General features: G+C 38.0%; 1 protein-coding gene across 1 annotated transcript in view; it reads right to left on the bottom strand.

Moving 5' to 3' along the window:
* LOC101857352 (N-acetylgalactosaminyltransferase 7) overlaps positions 1 to 19,366 on the bottom strand; it is a gene marked incomplete at its 3' end in the record, with an annotated part of 20,087 nt that extends 721 nt beyond the window's left edge. Inside the window, 12 exon segments of the mRNA XM_005105709.3 lie at positions 1,440 to 1,565; positions 3,102 to 3,203; positions 4,871 to 5,092; positions 6,567 to 6,689; positions 8,030 to 8,147; positions 9,764 to 9,943; positions 11,439 to 11,646; positions 12,111 to 12,277; positions 12,756 to 12,894; positions 14,460 to 14,649; positions 15,229 to 15,395; positions 19,215 to 19,366. Of these exon segments, the coding sequence (XP_005105766.2) occupies positions 1,440 to 1,565; positions 3,102 to 3,203; positions 4,871 to 5,092; positions 6,567 to 6,689; positions 8,030 to 8,147; positions 9,764 to 9,943; positions 11,439 to 11,646; positions 12,111 to 12,277; positions 12,756 to 12,894; positions 14,460 to 14,649; positions 15,229 to 15,369 (1,716 nt within the window).
* Between the last annotated feature and the right edge of the window lie 150 nt (positions 19,367 to 19,516).

Raw genomic sequence — 19,516 nt, 5'->3', positions numbered from 1 at the left:
TCAGCAAGCAGTGGTCAAAACTTCACACCTCTCAATTGCTATCATGTCTGATAATGACATGCGTCAGTCTTACTTATCCAATTACCACCAGTGGTCTTTCATAGGACCACTGTTTGACTTATTAAAAACAGAAACGTTTGAACATCATCTCCTTTGTTTCCACCCTTAGCCCCACCCACCAATGCCACCCTTCACTGCCATCATTGTAACAATTCGAGGAACTCTTTTCTCGGCTGGCCCTACGATCAGGGCGGCAGGCATTGGTCAATCTAATTTCACACCTCTGGCTTCTGGCTACCCAAGAAAGTTTCCGTAGCGGCTCGCAACTCGAGCACTCTCCCGGAGTCGTGAGATTTCACACCCACACTACCCTGACCATCTGCATCGCTCAGGGCTCACATGATGGGGTAAAATCTACCCCCAAATTGCACCCCTACTCCCTTTCCTCGCCCAGCAGCATGGCATAACCGTAAAGTTTAGAGTCAGCAGAACCAAACTTGCGAGTTTCGTTTCAAATCAGGGCTGAGCAGGCAAAGCATTTTCCGTCTTAGACAGGTGAAACCCTCGGAAGGGAGCGGATTTTTCTTTCCGTTTCCGCGCTGGACAGGTTTCCGTTTTATGCAGGTAATTAAAGAGGAATATATCAAGGGGGGGTGGGGGGGGGGGGGGGCGGGGAGATTCCCTTAGACAGGATTTCCGTTTTATACAGGTTTCCGTTAAGGCAGGTTCGAATGTATGCTTTAGGAGAGGAACACTAACAAAGTCGATGTTTCAGTTCTCTTTCAATTTTATTTTTCTAATGACCTTAACTTTTTATCAGTCTTCGTTTTACAAACTGGAGAGAAGGGAGGGGATAAGGACTGAACTACACAGGAAAAATTTGATTTTCATCCCCGTTGTCGACCCTCCCCCCCACCCCCTACCCCCACCATTATTGAAAGTTTCATGCACATTCATGTCACATAAAGTTATTCTAAGCAAGACTTACATTTAATGACAGAAGTACTATGACATAGTGCTCTTTTAGCATTTACAAGTAAAAAGTATTTTTTTAAAAACAACCAACAGTTAAGTCAGAAAAATGTCAACAAAGCAACTGAAACATGTATGTTGATTTTTAACTAATTCAGCCCACAGTTAATTTTGACTCTGTATACAAATAATTTGTGACCACTTCGTGATCTCACGGGTGGCCTCATAAAACAATAAACAAATAAATATTTAAATTTGATAAAACCCTATGCGTGGTATACAGAAATGTTCAATGCAACCAGATAAAAAGGGTTGAAATGTAAGCAGTCGGGAAAAAAGATGAGGGGAAAGTGATGCGAAGAAAAGGGAGCAATAGAAAAGAACGGCTCTGCGTCAAAATACAGAAGATGGTCAGCCGCTGTGAGATGCGCTGCGGGCTGAATCAGTTAAATAACAGTCGAACAAACCTCATCCCATTCCCAGGGGCCAACAGGTGCTGTAGAACAGTAGGTAATGTGAAGTTTATCAGCCCCTTGTGCCATTATACATCTTTCTCCAATTCCAATCTGACCTCTTTCATTCAAACGGAATTGCTGCAAAAAACAAAATTGATATATTGCCTTATACAGTCCAACACGCACATAATAAACACTAACATGACATGATGAGGAAACACGCACACAGTCAACAGATTTTCAGGTACCTGTTTTTTTTCTTAAAAATATCAAGTATATATACTCTGTTTTAAAACACGTACATAGCAAAATTCAGATATAACGAAAAGATTCCCACCGATATTGCTATGAGTGTATTAGACTGTATACATATTATGACAACACCCCCACCCCCCAAACCAAAAAACAACCCCTTAATGTACAGCAAAATTAAAGCTAGTCCCAACTTGACGGCTCACTTTCTATAATCACTTTCTTTGACACAGCAAATGCTGGGCATGAAAGCAAGAAATGAAGCTTTCACATGTGTTATTGACACACACATTATACATGTGTCTAACAGGTGACAGAGTGCCGGGGTCAGGAGAGGTCAGACAGGCGACCAGCACACATATGGTTGTGTGTGTGTCAAATGGGGTGGGGAAATAAGCCTTCTGGGAGTGGAATGGCAGCTGAGATGCAGTCGCAACAGTCATAATTTTTTTCCCCAGGTATTGAACAGTAATATTAATAATAATAATAATAATAATAATAATAATAATATTAATAATAATAATAGATAGCATTTGTATAGCACATAACCCGACTACAGCAAACTCTATGCGCTTTTCACTATATTATTACCCCAGCAGATCATAGAACACTCAGAAACATTCTCAGCTTCCCAGGAAGCATACAGTGCAAGCAGCTGATTAAGTGTTCAAACACTAATAAACTGACAAGATCTTTCACTGTCTATAGCTGGGTACCCATTCCCACCTGGGTGAAGTGAGGAAAATTCATGTAAAGGGCCTTTCCCAAGGACACAACGTCGGGTCCCTGACCGATTTCGAACCCACGACCTTACGGTTGCGCGTCTGAGAGCCTAACCACTAGGCCATCAACGCCACAGTGATTAACATAGATCTTTTTATTGAATTGTGCGCTGATCAGTAGAACAAAACATTACTTTACACTAAGCCCAACAGTGCAACTTGTTCAGCAAACAATATGTCATGCGACGCAGGCATGCATTTGAGAGAAACTGCCTTATTTTAAATATTATATATACCCGCACTGGAAACCAATTATTGATCAAATAAGTTCAAATAGCTTTCAATGACTTCTTGGATACAAAGAAACTGAAGGTCAGGCCCGATGAGTTTCATTATATAAGCAAACACCTGAAAATCTGTAGATATACACTATGTGAGAAATAGAGGTGGAGTTAAAACAGGCAACACTTCATGCCTCTTGTAGGACTGAGACACACACGCACCATTCTTTCTGTATTCTGTATATCCCACCTCTGACATCCATAGTGAAAAGTGTTTGCTGGCTAAAAAAAATGAAGATAAATATGTACACACCTTGCTTGAAATATGGAACAAGAAAACAAGAAGGAAAAAACAGACTATAATAAGACATTTTTGACAACTGTGCCGAATGATGCACAGTAACCACAGGACATAGTACCTGCGAGGAACCATAGCCATGGCAGTGTCCGACACCAACAGATGACCCTCCGACTTCAGTAGAGTGAGCATCCCAGCATAAGTTTGTTCCTTGCAGTCGAACCTGCAGAGGAAAAGAGCAGATTGAGAAAAAAGAATAGAATATTCTTTAAAAATAATCATAACAATGTCAGCTACTTGGATCCTTGATCCAAAATATGTCAGTGATGAACATGGGTCAACAAGTCAAAACAATATTTACAGTTCTGAGAACTGAAGACTTCTGAGCTTAGTGCCTGTGGCCATATCAAAATCATTTCCCACCCATGCTCAAGAAAATACAAATCTAGAAACGTCCACACAATTCTAAGTGAGTTTGGCTCACTTTGATTGAGGGCACAACAAATGCAGAACAGCTTCTTAAAGTAATATTAACAGCATTAACATTGCCGATCTTGGAACTCACTCTACCATCTATCATGGGTGAAAATGCTTTAACAGCTCACTAGCCGCAATGTAATTTTGGTCCAGTCTAATTGGGGGACAGCAATTGCGGTGGACTTCCAGCAAAATTAACTGCAAAAGCATTACCTACCTTTGAACTCACTCTATACTGTCATCAAACCTATTGCAGTGCAGACATGCTTCAACGGCTTACTACCGCAGGTCAAAGCCTTCAAATGTAAGAATTTCTTGTCACTAAAATAGTCACAGTTGCAATAGATGCAGGCCTGTATGAAATCTCAATCAACTACCAACTGTAAAATCTATGTGAAATTGAAATTAAATAAGTATAAATCGAGCAGCGTTGATTCTATGGAGACAATCTCCTATGGGACCATGTTATGCTGACCACAAGACCAAAGAAGAGTTCTGGCTCTTATTATCTCAGCAGTTATTTCAAATTCATGACATTTTGTTGGGAAAAGAAAATAGAATAAATCCAGTCGATTTTCATGCCATTTCATCTGTGACTTTTCCATAATTTTGTCATCTGCATGTAGTTTCTAAATATCATGATTTTTTATCTCCACTTGCACTCTGTTCAAAAATAAAAAGAACAAAGATCATTCTTTTTGCTTTCATAAAATATTCCTTATGTTCTTACAAAACATTCCAAATTTCAGCTATCATTTTGAACTGAAAAAGAACAGTGGTTTTCTGGAGAAAAAAACCAAACGTGAAATGGCTGGTAGACACGGAAAAGCAGTGTTGAAAAACAGCTGGTGATGAACAAGTTAAGGACTAGTCTACAATATGTTGTACCTTTATAGTCATCAATTTCTTCTACATAAAAATCAAATAAATAGTGCATTAGGAGAGAAAGAAAGAGACAGACGGGGAGGGGGGGGGGAGGAGCAGAGAGAGAGGAAAAGAGAGAGAGAGGAAAAGAGAGAGAAAGAAAGAGAGAGAGAGAGAAAGACAGATAGACAGACTGACAAACAGACAGACAGAAAGGGGTGGGGGAGGTGAAAGAGGAGGAATGAAAAAAAGGGAGGTGGGGGGGGGGGGGGGAGAAGGTAAAGAGAGAGGTGGGTAAGAAAGAGGAGGATATGAGGAAGAGGAAGATAGAGAGAGAGACAGACAGACAGAGAGAGGCAGTGACAGTGAAAAAAAGAAAAGCCACACACACACACACACACAGAAAAAGAACCAGAGACAGAAAGCTATTATCATATTCTACATACATAAATTTTTTCTGCAGGACATAAGAAGGACTAAAAATAAACTAAAAGAAGCAAATCGTAGGACAGCTCTTGAAACCACCCATAAAAAAGACAAATTACTCACCTCTCCCCATGCCTTGTTCGGTGGCAACCTGGGAAACTGATCGAACACGTCATACGCTACGTTGTCCATAAACCATTTAAAACTCTTGCACTTATGTTCTTTCTTAAAATTGAGCTGTCCGGTAATGTTGCCAATGGGGTAGCCTCTTAAACTTGGTTCTCTGGTGTAAAAATATTCTCTGAATTCTGGATCCATCCATACTTCTACGACTCTCATGTAGTTCTGTGAAAAGAGAATAATAGTGATAAACAAAAAGCATTTGTATAGCGCAAATTTCCACTCAACAGCAAGCTCTATGCACTTTACAATCTACAGAGTGATTTAAAAAAACTGTACAACTTTTTTGATAAATATCTCACACAAAATTTGTACTGGAATACTGTAATTTGGAACAGATATAATTCATTCAAAAGGAATTAGTTTGACATAAAATTCACAAAGAATAAACTTTTTTTCGAAAATGAAATTGGCTTGTATAAAAACCACCTATAAATGCAAAAAGCATCAATTTAAAAGATCTTGTAAGGAAAGTCATGAAATGATTGGTTTGTTTTTTTCCTTTCCTTTTATTTTAAAAATCTAATCTTTCCATCCCTGTAACCTTTAAACAATATTTCTTGGGGGGGAAGGTCGCCTAATCAGGCAGCATTTGTGGAGTTGATATAACCTCAAAGATGAATAGGGGCTTTGCCAAGGAACCAAATGTCATAGAAGAAATGTTCACGCTTTTCAAATAATCGAGGAATCTTGTACACATTGCTATCCTATGATAGCTTCACAAACGGGAAAATAGTACAGTTGTAGATGAAGATATGCCTTGAGAATGTGGACCTTTGAGACGTAGGAAAGTCATTGCTGCAGGCATCGTCTACGGACAAACGTCTCATGGGGCTCATCTGTATAACCTGAAGTGGTCGTTTTGTCTAGGAATTTTTAGTTCTGATTCTCAACAGGTCCTAACTGATGGACCATTTCCCCCTTGACATCAAAGAAGTCCTTAAGGGTATTTTAACATTATTTCCGTACCTTGCGCGAAACTTACGAAATGAGTTGGCGGTGAGGAAATGTTCAATACAAAAAGCTCTTTCCTCTTTACTAATCTTAATCATGATCTCAGCAGGCAAAGGAACCTTGAGAAAAACTATGCGCAAACTTCTGTTGGCCTGTTAGACTGCTGTAGTTTGCAATATGGTGCAATCGTTAGGATTTTTAGTGGTAGGCTTAATGTAAACCAGTGCGTCATGCTACAAAAATGGGGACATAGCTGAAAATGGGTTGGTTTTTTTACGTGCTATGTAGTGAAAAACTATTTGGTAGATTTATCTCAAATGAATATCAGACCAATTCCTTTTGACTTCCAAATATTGTGTACAAATCTGAAATGCAAAACTTCAGTGTGGAGGATAATATTTTTTAAAAAGTTGTACACACCACATGTTTTTTTAATCAACCTATATATCATTACCCTAGAAGACCCGATAGCATTCTGAAACAATCTCAACTTCCTGGCAATCATACAGTGCAAGCAGCCATTTTAAAGGTGCTAAAACACTAACATATTGACAAGATCTATCGCTGTCTATGGCTGGGTACCCATTCACACCTGTGTGAAGTAAGGGAAATTTGTGTAAAGTGAGAAAAGAAATAAGACTCCATGACCAAGATCTTTGGAACAAAACAAATTGCATGTACTCACAATACTTATAGGTGACATCTGGGGGTCTATATCACTGCCTAAACTGTAAGGCATGTGGTTCCTATAAATGTGCCCAACTCTTGAACATGGCACCCATTCTATGATCCCACCACACTGCCATATCTGTGAAACAAAGAAAATACCATAAGAATTGAGTAATCATAGTGGCTTGCCTGAAAGAACACAACATACCCACATATATGTGTTACCACAGCTCCAAAGGAGCCATAAGACAGGAATTTCCATTTGCACTAGCGGCCAAAATAGGTGCCAAGGGTGATTTTGGTCTAAATCGTGTGTTTTATGTAAAATTGACTTCTTCGGTCATTTTTCTGTTTTGAAAATAAAAATTCCAGATGAAATTCGCTGTCTTTCTTTATTTTTTTAAAACTTATTTCAAATAGCATCTGTATGCCAAGGAAAATGTTACCCAAATTTTGACATCTGTTTTCTCAAAACAGGGGTGCTGCACTTCATATTTGCTCCAAATTTTCTTATAACTATGTACATGAAGAAAATGAACATCACTCAAAACTGAACATTTCTGTCTTGTAGCTTCTTAGGAGCTGTAGCGACACATATCAGTTTAAAATTAAACATTACTTGGCAAAGATTGCAGCCTTTGTTAATGAAATAGGGTTCGAAAACTGACACTGTCAACATTATTTTGACCAACAGAAGAGGTGGGGGAGAATGACGTTGAGGAAGAATAAAAACGGGAAAGAAGAGGAAGACACAGAGGAATATGAAGTCAATTGCAGGGGAGGAAGAGGATGAGGAGGATGAGAAGGAAGATGAGGATGAGGATGAGAATGAAGAAGAGGAGGAGAAGATGACAAACTTCTTATAATATAATTAATCATTGATGGTCAATGAACAAGCAGACGTCTGAGCAGAAAATATTCAGAACAGTTTCCATGAAAAAGAAAATAATTTAAAAATTGTTACATTTAAATTGAATAATCAATCACTTAAGCAATATAACAATTTAAAAAATCCATTATACAACATATTAAAATGTATACCCGATTTCAAATATCCATCAAACTTCATCCAACCCAAGTAAGAAATTTGAATTATACATTTTAAGAAATGACAGAAGGACTTGCTGTACTCACAAACCTCCCAAAAACTATGAATCTAAGGTGAAAAAAACCAACCCCTCCAAAGATATTAAACGTAAAGACAAACAGATAATCTTTTCATAGAAAGACCACAAGCTTTCAACAAACCTATATTTGATAATAATGTAATGGAAAAAAAAGTAAAAGTATTTCCACAGTCACACAAGACCCTAAAAATCAACTCCAAAGTTTAAAGAGCAACTATTTCATGATGCTTCTTGCAAGCACTCCTTCTCGCAACTTTATCCATAAACTTACTGTCCAAAAACTCTCCCATCTGTCTCTGACTGATATAGTTTGACTTTATCCCATTAATATACATGTCAATTCAAAACTTACTTTAAAAGAGAGTTCATAGTTTTCACCACCCCAAATTTTCAGTCCAGGATCATAACCTCCAAGTTCAAAAAAGTATTTCCGGTCCATTGCAAAAAGTCCGCCTGCATGAGTTGGTGATCTGACAAAAAAAAGAATGTTTTTCTTTTTTTAATAAAAGGTACAAATCCAAGTACTGCTATAAAAAGAACAAAATGTTTTTTAACGACGTAACTCATGAATTCATTACATCTAAATATTTTCATATACCCATCAAAGTCAAACATGTTCAGACATGACCCTTTCATATATATAAAAAAACAAGGTACTTTCAATCCAGTGGCACTAATAAAGTAGTCTCCGCCATAGATCCTGGTGCGTGGGAGCAAGGAAAATGTGAGGTTTCAGACAAACGGGAACTAAGCCAACGCATAGAGGGGATAATCCACGGTGACTCAAGACCAGGCCTTCAACTGACAAAATGGTCTCCCCTTACTCTTAAATGAACAGACGTGAGCCCTGGGTGGATTTATGACTTATGGAAAGCAAAGAGTGGTCAACTTTGATGACCAATTACAATAGTATGAGGCATGCAATTTTCACTCATCCAATCATGAGTTTCAATATCTACACCGATCCTATTGCTCCTTTCCTTTACCTGTTCAAAATTTATGGCTTTCCATCTCTGACCAAGTTCCCCCACCTCTGTCGTAACTCACTATTGCATTGTGACCACACCAAATAAAATTCAGCCTGTCTAGCAAATTGGGGAGCAGAGACAACTACTGCTGCAGTGGTCAGGGTAACAAAAGCATAAAAAGCTCACAGTTCGACGTCATCCTGTCTGACACGATCATGTGGGCCCTACGCACCCAGCTTGTGATGTAAGTTCAGATAGAGAGCTCAGGAGCTAGTGCAAAGTTTGGGGAAAACAAATGTATCGACAAGTAACACCTTGGTTTAATCCCATCTAGAGACAACATTGTACCCTTTCATCGAGTTACAACCGAGCTGTGATCATTTTCATGAAACTGGATGATCTGTGACGCAACGGGAAGTACAATGATCTCAAATTTTTACTGCTTAGTTGATCAGCTGCACCCACCGCTGATTTTGTTCCATAAATTATAATCTCAAATGCAGGATTTAGCTGAATGGAATCTTTCATAGCTGGATCTTGGGAGTGACTTTTGTGCAGTAAAAATTCTGTTTTTTCTAAAGGGCAGGATCTTAAGTGAACCGGGATTGCAAGTGGTGGGATCTTAGGCAGAGTATACTGTACATGGGAAATTGAGCTGATGTATGAGTATATATTTTGTCAAAAAGTAAACATTAAATTAATTCTTCAAATGTAAAAGAAGTCATGGTGTTTGTAACTGTCCTGCTGCTCTGACTTAGATTTATGTAATATAAGTCAGGGATCTGACAAGTAAACCGACAGTCATGTGAAGTGAGTTGACTGTATCACTCCTTTGTTTTAACTTCACCAGCATCCTCGCAACGAAAGCTCATTAACAGCGAAACACTTTGACTAAATCAAACCAACCTGCACATTCATAATACATGAACCAAAACAAGGTACAAGTAAAGAAATCTCATTCAAACCACATGTCAGGGAAACTGTGTGCTTGTTGTATTCAGGCATTCAAATGAAAACATCCTAGGACTTACGACCCAGAGATAATATCATGTCCGATGTACTGATATCTAAAAATGTGGAACTCACACTATCAAGTGGTATATTCAGTAACACCTCACCTGTATGGCTCACTTTCATGTTTTCGTCTGGCCAGCTCTTTCTTTGGTACTTTATTCTCCTTGTACAAAAAGCCCCACTCAAATATTCCTCGATGGTGAGCCCTTCCATGGCCATACACTGAGTTATAAGCCATTGTGTCCCAGTCTATTCCATCCACAATAGGAACTGCCATGGTCTTCCTGTTAACAATGCGTTCAAAAAACAATTCATGTACCAGCATTTTTTATAATATTAACCCTATAGATAAAGACAAATATTTACTTTGACCCAACAAAAAAGTAAAATTCAAGAAAATCTGGAAACAAACATTCTTTTTTAATATAAAAAGAATTTGTACATAAGGTACATGTAACACTCCTATTTTTTTCTTCTCAAAAGCTGCCCCACTAGGTTGTAGGGGTAGCCAATTGTTACTGCCCTCTTTTGTCACTACAGGGTGTAACAGATAGGTAGGGCCAATTTTCTTTCAAGACTGTAGTGTCCTAAACCTTTTGGGCAATTCAAAGTTTAGAAAAGAAGGAAAATTTCTTGATACCACAGACATGAGTTGATACAGCTAACAAGCCAAACACCTGATCCAAAGAGCAGACCGAGGGAAAAAGAAAGATTTCTGAACGCAGACCAAAGACGCTTCGATAGGAAGTAATAGATCTAGGCATTCATCGTCATCCAGCAGTTCACATACTAAGCCCCAAAATTTGAAATAGTTTTATAGCAGTTTCTTAATCTGTGGTATCAGTTCCATGAGCTAAAGCAACCTGAAATTTTTAAAAATAATAATGAATACAGTAAATAAATTATATTAAATTACAGTTTCGTAATCTGTGGTATCCGCCGCATGTGCTCAAGAAATATTTTGTCAAATTACTAATTCTCAATGTTGAAAAAAGCACCAAAAAATATAGTAGGTCCAATTGTTTAAAGAATGAAACATTTTTCTCTCAATTGAAACATTTTGCTTTCTGGGCTAAGAACATTTGAACAGCTTGCTGGCAAAGTAGAAAATTTCTAAAGTACGAGGTTTTATGCAGACAGACTCTAAAGTGGTACCGAAAGGGCTGTTTCAATGTTCAACACACACTGGGACAGAGCAGGTAATTCATTGCCTTAGAATTATAAAGTTCTATCTGACCCTTTCGGCAGATTTGAGTTACTATGACCGTGAGACCAGAAACAAAATGTTCTTTATTATGCTCTATCAAACTTTTAAGATTATTTGGAATCATTATCAAGATATTCAAAGAATTGCATTTGAAAAAGCTTGACATGTTGTGAAACTCAAAATTTTCAACATCAAATTTCTCAAAACTAGGTACTGAGCAGACAAATCTTTAAAATTCTAGGGTAACGGATTGTCTACTGACTTCACTAACCCAAAATCAACTGAAGCTAGAATTTTTTTGCTCATAATAATGTCTCAGTAGAGTAAAGATACAACTAGAGTTTCTTTTAGTTTTATTCAATACTCGTATATTTTACAGAACCATCTGATGACCCTGAAACAATTTCACAACCCTCATCTGGATCTTGGCAATGGGCAGAGAATAATAATAGTACAACCAAAAAAAATATAACAGACAGCTTATAACTTCAAAGGCAACAAAACAAAATAAAACTACCCTTTTGACATGTATTGCACCAGCTGCATATTCCTTACCCTGAAAACTAACATACCTGTTTGCTCTTATTCTGTCGAGCAATGGTACAAGCCAGTTTCTGTTGCACTCACAGTGAGCATCAAGGAAGACTATGACATCTCCTCTGGACAGTTCTGCTCCTCGTGTCCTGGTTCTAATCAAACCTTCTCTCTTAGAGTTGCGGTAAAGTTTTACCAAGTCTCCAAACTGCTTGATGTAGTTTTCCAGCTGGCCCTTCAAATGGGCTATATGGGATTTTTTTTAAACATGAGCATCATTTCAGCAATTTAATAAGGCGAAAAAAACCTCAGTAAAGTATACAGAGTGACTAAGAACATCATGAAGATCATTTATGCCACTGATTCAAACGTAAAGAAACCTGAAGAGATTGGTAGACTGACTGAGCGAACAATCCAAGGGGCAAACTATGCAATGAAAAATTTAACAGTAAAATAAAATCATGTGTAAAATGGCAATTACTTGAAATGAGCGGAAAAAAACATGTTATGTATTTACTTTTTTTAACCTATGAGTAAAAAAAATATTACCACACGTTTGTGCACATCAGTAAACTATTTGACAAATATGGTCTTTCATTAATATTTGCTTCAGCACACCATTCTCCCTGTACAGCAATGTCCTAAACACATTCCATAACACTAGAAGCTCAAAATAGATTATAGTAATATTCACTGAAATCTACACCCACCTTTGGTGCTATAATCATCCACAAGCACAACTTCCTTCAGCAGTTGGGGTGGTGATGTGTTAATAACACTGTGAATGGTTCTCACAAGTGTACTAAAGCCCTCATTGTGAAATACCAGAATCACACTGGCTTGCGGCTGATCCTCTGGATATTTCCAGAACTTGCATCTGGGAACCAGAAGATACATCCGATTGACATAAAAACAACCTGTACCTTAAGAATACATGACCATTAAAATCCTCAAACAGACAAGCAGTGGTAATGAAAATGAAGAACTTAAAAGTGAGCGAGTTGCTGTTTCTTGAGAATGACTGAAAATCCTTTCTAATGACAGTCAAAATAGTCCAAAATGGTAACTCACTGTCAAAGTAAAATCTTCTGGCCTTTTATATGTGAATGTCTTTGACAGTGTCATTATAATATTTTTTAATGTGGTTGGGGGGAGAGACGGGAAGTGGCTGTTTGTACAAGCAACTGCCTTGGACAAGCAGCCATATAAACAGGTTTGACAGTGTTATGTACAGTGAAACAGTAGCACATACATCTGCTGTAAAATTGTTTTTCTACAAGAGACATAATTTCACTCAATAAAGATAGAATATGGGTGCACTGTTTGTGTCATTTGTGCTTGGCAGTAGCCCTTACTCAGGGAGTCTTGTATCTGGGACCACTCTGTCCATTGCAACCTGGTCGCTTGCAACCATGTTGAAGCCAAACTCCTGTATTGTGTGTTGAGCAAGTGCTCTTTTGCCGTCAGGCACTTTTACAGATGCTCCGTTTTCACCTACCAGAAAAGAAACCATTTGAAAAGGGTTAAACCAGTCATTAAGTAACAATGAAACAGATAGTTGTTACAGATATATGGTCACCATCCACAAAAATTTCTACCTGAAGACACAGCATATAAATGTAAAAAAAAGAAAAAGAGATTCTTTAGTGAATAATTTTCATGCATAAAGGCACTGTACTTCTGCCTACAGGCACACTCCCTTTTCAAAACCTGCTCACAGCATAAGAGCAAAAATCTTCACAAAGGCCTCGACCAAACTAGACAAACATTGTTGTCATGCTCTTACTTTTAATCTAAATATATAGTACAAATACAAGGCTGGTGTTCTGCTCTTACCCTGTTACTAAATGGAATAGGTCAACTCTTTTTTAAGTTCTAAAACAAACGCTAAGGTTATTCTGCTGGTCATCCAGTATAAATCCGGAGTCAGCACGCATAATAAATAGTATAGAGGGCCAACAGCTTTTATCTTTTCTCATCATTTAAATCTGAAAGGCTGTTTTTGCCTGTTGAAAAATCTTCAAGAAACCAGTTACACAGTTAAACATCATTGAAGAAAGGAAACCTTAGGTCTGTACATGATATGTTAAAAACAAGTTCACAGACCCTAAATGTTTCTAACAGTTCCAGGGTACCAACCCAAGTCTTGACAGAATGACCCCCCCACCCCTCCCCCCCTCTTGTGAAGAAATTTATGTCACCAATAATTTTTCTACATAATATTTTAAATAGCCTTAAATAAGCCTTAAATCTAAATGTACCTAGCCAGAGATTTTTTGTATAATAATAAGACACACAATTTTCTTATAAAGTCAAAACTATACTGTTCTTCCTTCAATGAGAATTCCCCAAGCACAATGACAATCACAATTCACCTGGCTACAAGCTAATAACATAATATTTTTTTGCGTGATTTCAGTGCAGCAACATTTGAAATCTCAACGATGGAAACCACAAATAAACATACTATATCAAAAAAAGATTTGGCAAAGTGTTTCCAGTCTTTTCAGAAAAATACCTGTACACAATATCATGATACGTCCCCAGAAATTTAAAGTGTTCAAAGGCTGTCCTTACATTATGAAGGAACACATAATTCATCTCGTATTAAAGAATTGAAACACTACTGTTTCCAGTCTTATTTGAAAAATACCAGTACATATATCATGGTACATCACCATTTTTACAGAAATTTTAAGTGTTCCAAATACTAATCTTACATTAGGCAAAATACATAATTCATCTTGTATTTTAAAATTGTACATTACTTCAATAAAGAGCAAAGCATTATAAAAGTAAAAAACCATATGACAAAGAATTAGCCTGAAATGACTTATGAAGTTCTTGTGTACCTTTCATACGTTACAAGAAAAAGCCATGACAAAGAAATGATGTTACCGTGTTATAACTTAAGCTTGATAACAAGGAAATATCTTTCCAATAAAATAGTCAGTATTTATGAGGTTATTGTCGTCAACCCTGGTTGAATAGCAATTTACTTTTTCAAATCAATGCCAGTTATTCAAAGATAAAGACATGGCAGGTTACATGGAACATACCTGGGCCATCTGGTATTTCTCGTTCTTTTGGCTCAAAATTCCCAAAGACCCCAGCCAATAATGTAGCCGACGGCTTCTCGGCAGGTGCTTTCTCAAGCACATTTTCATGATGATCTTCATCTGGTGTGTGCTGCTCTTGTTTCTCTCCAACCACTTTCAGGGAAGAGCTCTTGATTTTCTTTTCCCGCAACTAAGATGATAAAATGGGAGACGGAAAATAATATGATCATCTTTTCGAAGAAATGAAAATCAATTTTGATTCTCTTACAAAATCACTTAAAACAAAAGGGAATAAATATTTGCCACAGTGACATTCTTTTCCCTCCCAAACATAGTGGCTGTATGTGTTAACGTTTCAAATTCAAAAACTGAAACAACAATCAAAGTTGATCAATCAGCACATATCTTTAGATTATTAGTACTTGGAAAAAATGTAAGTTGAAGACATAGTGACTTACAATTTACTTACAATTATTCATTTTCTATTAAAATTTTATCTGTTCTCATTTTTTAAAAGTCAGAATTGCCCATAACTAGTTACGTCCAATTCTATTATATAGTAGACCTTTACTACACTGTCTAGAACTGCAATCAAAAGAAATACTATCAGAATCATTTTCATAATGTATATGAACCACTAATTTTTCTTTTTTTTTATGCAGAGAAATGGAACTATTATAATTAGCACAGTATATTATTACACTTGTCACTTTAAGTGTTGTACACAGAAAGTTAAGTCTTTATGTTGTTCTTAAGTTTTTGTACAAACCTGCCACTGTCTGTACAATTCAGCATCATCAGTTACATCATCACTGAGTTTCAAGTGAAACAGATATGGTCCTAAAAGCAGCATGAAGATCACAACGATTCCAAGTTTAATCACGAACTGGTACCTGCCTCTCCTTGCCATCTTTAATTAGGCAGCTCTTTTTTTCACTGAAAAAATAGGGACAAAAATTTTTAACAGATGAAAAAAAAAAAGTACTGACACAGATCACCATATGATTTTTTTTTAAAATATACTGTGTAACTTAGTCTCTGCCTAAGATCCAAACGGCAGAATCTTGAGTTAACATGTACCATAAGCAGTGGGATCCGTAGCGAAGACTACTGTACAATGCATTTCACGTTGGCTTCATCACTAAAAGATAACTAGTAAAACTGAAAATTGAGGATACAAAGTTTATAGAATGCTGCAAAGGCTAAAATTCTTATTCAAAAAGAAATACAAAGTGATTTTAGTTCTAAAACCAATTTACGTCTTGGGCTGCATATTTTCTATAAGATAAAGTTGATGAATATTTGCCTAAAACATAACACATGTCATACAGTAGTTTCCACCTAAGATCCAAGATCCTGGTGCTTGGGAGCAAGAAAAATGTGTGATCTTAGGCGAACGGCATCTTAGGCAACTGGCTCACCAAGGGTAGAATTCATGGTGACTCATGGTCAGGACTACAATCGATGAAATGGTCTCCCCTTACTCTGAAATGTACTGATGTGAACCCTACGTGGTTTAAGACTTTATAGCGAGCAAAGAGTGGTCAACCCTGATGACCAATCACAATTTTCACTTATAATCCAATCATGAGTCTCAAGATCTAGGCCTATCTTTGCTCCTCCCCTTAACCTGCCCAAAATCTATAGCTTTCCATTTCCTATCCAGTTCCCCAGCCTTTTTGGTGACCACACCAATTAAAATTCAGTCTGTCAAGCAAATTTGGGTGTAGAGACAACCTGTTGCAATAGTCAGGAAAACAAAAGCACTAAAGAGTTCAAAGTACGATGAGATCCCTTATGATGTAGACTTGTAGACTCTACCCACCTAGATTGTGACGTAAGTTCAAGGTGAAGAGATCAGACACAATTGTGATGTTCGGGGAAAACAAACACGTTGATGAGTTCACACCTCGGCGCGATCATGTGTGGGACCAACATAGAACCGTTTCAACAAAATTTACAACTGAACCGTGATCACATTCCACATGGGTGGTTGACCTGTGACACAAGGGACAGTACTATGAACGCAAATTTTCACAGCTTGGTTGATTTTGTTCCTGAATTATGATCGAAATGCAGGATCTTAGCCAAATATAGTCCTTCAGGGTGTGATCTTAGGGGTGACTTTTGTTTCGTAAAAATTCTGTGGGATCCTACATGAACCGTGATCGTAAGTGGTGGGATCATAAGCGGAGACTACGGTACAACAGGTGTTTCTAGATGTTTCGAACACAAAGTAGGCCTAAATTTTAGTTGTGCCACTAAATTGAAGTGTTTTTAGTCAATTCCAAAATTAATCTGTCTTCAAGATTTCCCCACAACAGGAATGCTTCACATTTACTGAATATGTGGAGGTACACAGCTGTCTTGGAAATTTAAAAATACAATAGAACCTGTCATGATGGCCACATTATATATTAATATAGCCACCTGTGCAATTGGCCACTTTCCACCCCCACCCCCCCCTTTCACTTTTGTGGTTTTTTCTTCAGCACTGCTTAAAATGATAATCTGTCCAACACAGCTGCGACCACTATGTATATTAACCAAGAACCAAAAAAAAACCAGTCTACAATTGCCACGCAAATCTCTCTTCACAGACACTTTGCCATTAATATTTCTATGAGCCCTTGATCTTGTGGACAAGCTGTCATAATCCATTCATATGTTATTTTTTTGTAAGTCCCTCCATTGAATGAACCAATCATGTTACAGGTCCTTCCCATTGTTCCAAGTTGACCAGTCACTAACATTTTCAGCTGCTGATGAGGGAGGCCTGTGATCCATCATAACCTAGTCTTTCTTAGATCTTAGGAATGCTCTCCTATGACCCCGCCCTCAGCTCATAATGAATCGTTACAAGGGAGATGAGCAGTCGCTCTGTTTACCCGGTCCCTTTTTGTGGGGGGTAAGTGTTTTATGTAGCGCCCGCAACTGCATAAGGTCATAGAGCGCGCGGGACGCACCAAAAATTTCAATTGGTCGGAAATGTTGAATTTTGCCCGGGTGGTAGCCGAAACCTACTCTACTCTTATCGACTTTGGACCACAAAGGAATCTTTAACATGCACAACTTTCACACGAGACCTCATAGACTTTTCACCCTTGTCCGAGAAGGCTAGGTGTAGATCTTTCCTACCAAAAGATCAGGGGTGTGGCTGAAAGACAGCAGGAAGAAGGAATCAAGGTGTAGCAGTAGAAAGGCTGCAAAAAGAGTCAGGAGCCAAGAGGAGGGAGCAAAGGAGGTGAAGGGGGGGGGGGAAGAAAGTGGAGAAAGCAGATTACAGAATATTGCTAGAGAGAAAGAAGGTGAAAGGAGACAATTTTAGAGAAGAAAATTGTTTCCGCCGCTACCCGAATTCGAACCTGGGACCTTTGAAGGAGAACACTCTGGGCCACGAGAGCCCCCACCAAGTCTGTAACAAAGGAGGTCAAATATGAATTTGAAGTGTCACTCATTCATTGGGGACCCATTTGTTTTTTTTGCCATGACACTTGGTCTTCCTCATCCGACACATTTCGTTTTGGTTTTTTTATACTAAAACAACCAAATTTTAAAAGCCTTCCCCCTTTCAAAATTGTTTTTTTTAATGGCCCTTAAGTAAGTCATCCCTAAGCCTGCGATCACCTCCACTAAGGACCTCAGAAGGGAATAGTCTGTTTTCTTCATTTTGACTAAGATGACACTTCTCTCCTCCACACAACTTCTACGTGCAATATACACACCAACTTGTAAAAAAATCTGTACAGTTAACTTCATCTGTTTTTTTAAAACTCTGTACTAGATTTTTCTAGATCTAGATTCTAGTAGTCTAGTCCTTTCTAGTTTTTCTTTTCTCTTGAACCTAGTCCAAGAAAAGGCCTGGCCCTGAAATTCATTTATTTTAACTCTCGTCCTGCGTCTGTGCCGAGATGCGAATCTTCAGCAACCGATTACGTCGGACGTGCCGGGCAGGCCGCCGGGGTCACTCAGTGGGTAATGTTGGTGTACAGCGCGCACGCCCGGAAACGTGTGCTTCCGCCATGAATACCGCAGGAATATTTTAACCGATGATGAAAGTAACGCTCTATCTTTCTCAGTTTCTTCTATAATTTCATTGGACGAACATCTAGAGCTACCAACTTGGCGTGTTTTGAATGAGACGTATGCCTCGATTACGAACCAACGCAGGCGGTTCTAGAAGAAGGCCACAAACGCACACAAACTCAAGCAGACTGACGAACACATACTTGACCTGCGTGAATGGGGATCCGACTCGGGACCCGAATTTCACGTAAGATTAAAAGTACAGTAAAAGCCTATAAAAACAATAATTAAATTTTTAAAATAAGTCAACCAATAGCTATAATTTTGTCACCCCTTGATACTTTAATAGACTAATACACCAAAACACTTGTCTTGAACCACACTTCTACAAACTTATCGCCCACAGCGGTCCTCATTATATTAGCCCACATCTAGATCTAGATAATCTATATTATATCCTTTCTTAGGTCCTCCGCAAAGAAAAGATAGAAATCAATAAGGCCTACAGACAATCCAACATAAACCAGACGGTGGCGTGAATAGAAATTCACACGAGAAAAAATAATAGCGGGGTTATTGATTTGAATGCAACAGCAAGGAAGGCAGGCAAGGCGACAAGGGTGGGATTACATTACAAAACTACTTGAGACACAAGATTTTAGGCATTTGGCTATTAATCTATATTTATACCAATCAATGGCACAAAATGCCATGATAACGCAGACGTACACACGTGATAACGTCTTCCTTCTAATCGTCTTCCTAGCTTTTAATCCATGTTCTCCTAATCTCTCAATACTAAGACGTTTACATTGAGATCAGTTTGCCTGATCAATGTTGTGTTTGGGCCGGACAACACGGCAATTTCAAGGGGAATAATTCTTAATTCTTAAAAGATAATACGAATACGCATATATTCGTTTTCACGCCACCTACGATTATAGGCGAAAAGAAGATCTAAGAATCCCTTGATACCATGGTGGGATACATTATTTTGTTTACTGCAAGTAAATTCATTAAATGAATAAAGG

Source organism: Aplysia californica, unplaced genomic scaffold (assembly GCF_000002075.1).
Source record: "Aplysia californica isolate F4 #8 unplaced genomic scaffold, AplCal3.0 scaffold00487, whole genome shotgun sequence".
Lineage (NCBI taxonomy): Eukaryota > Metazoa > Mollusca > Gastropoda > Aplysiida > Aplysiidae > Aplysia > Aplysia californica.
Note: the sequence above shows the minus strand (reverse complement) of the source record. Positions and strands in the feature narration are given on the sequence as shown.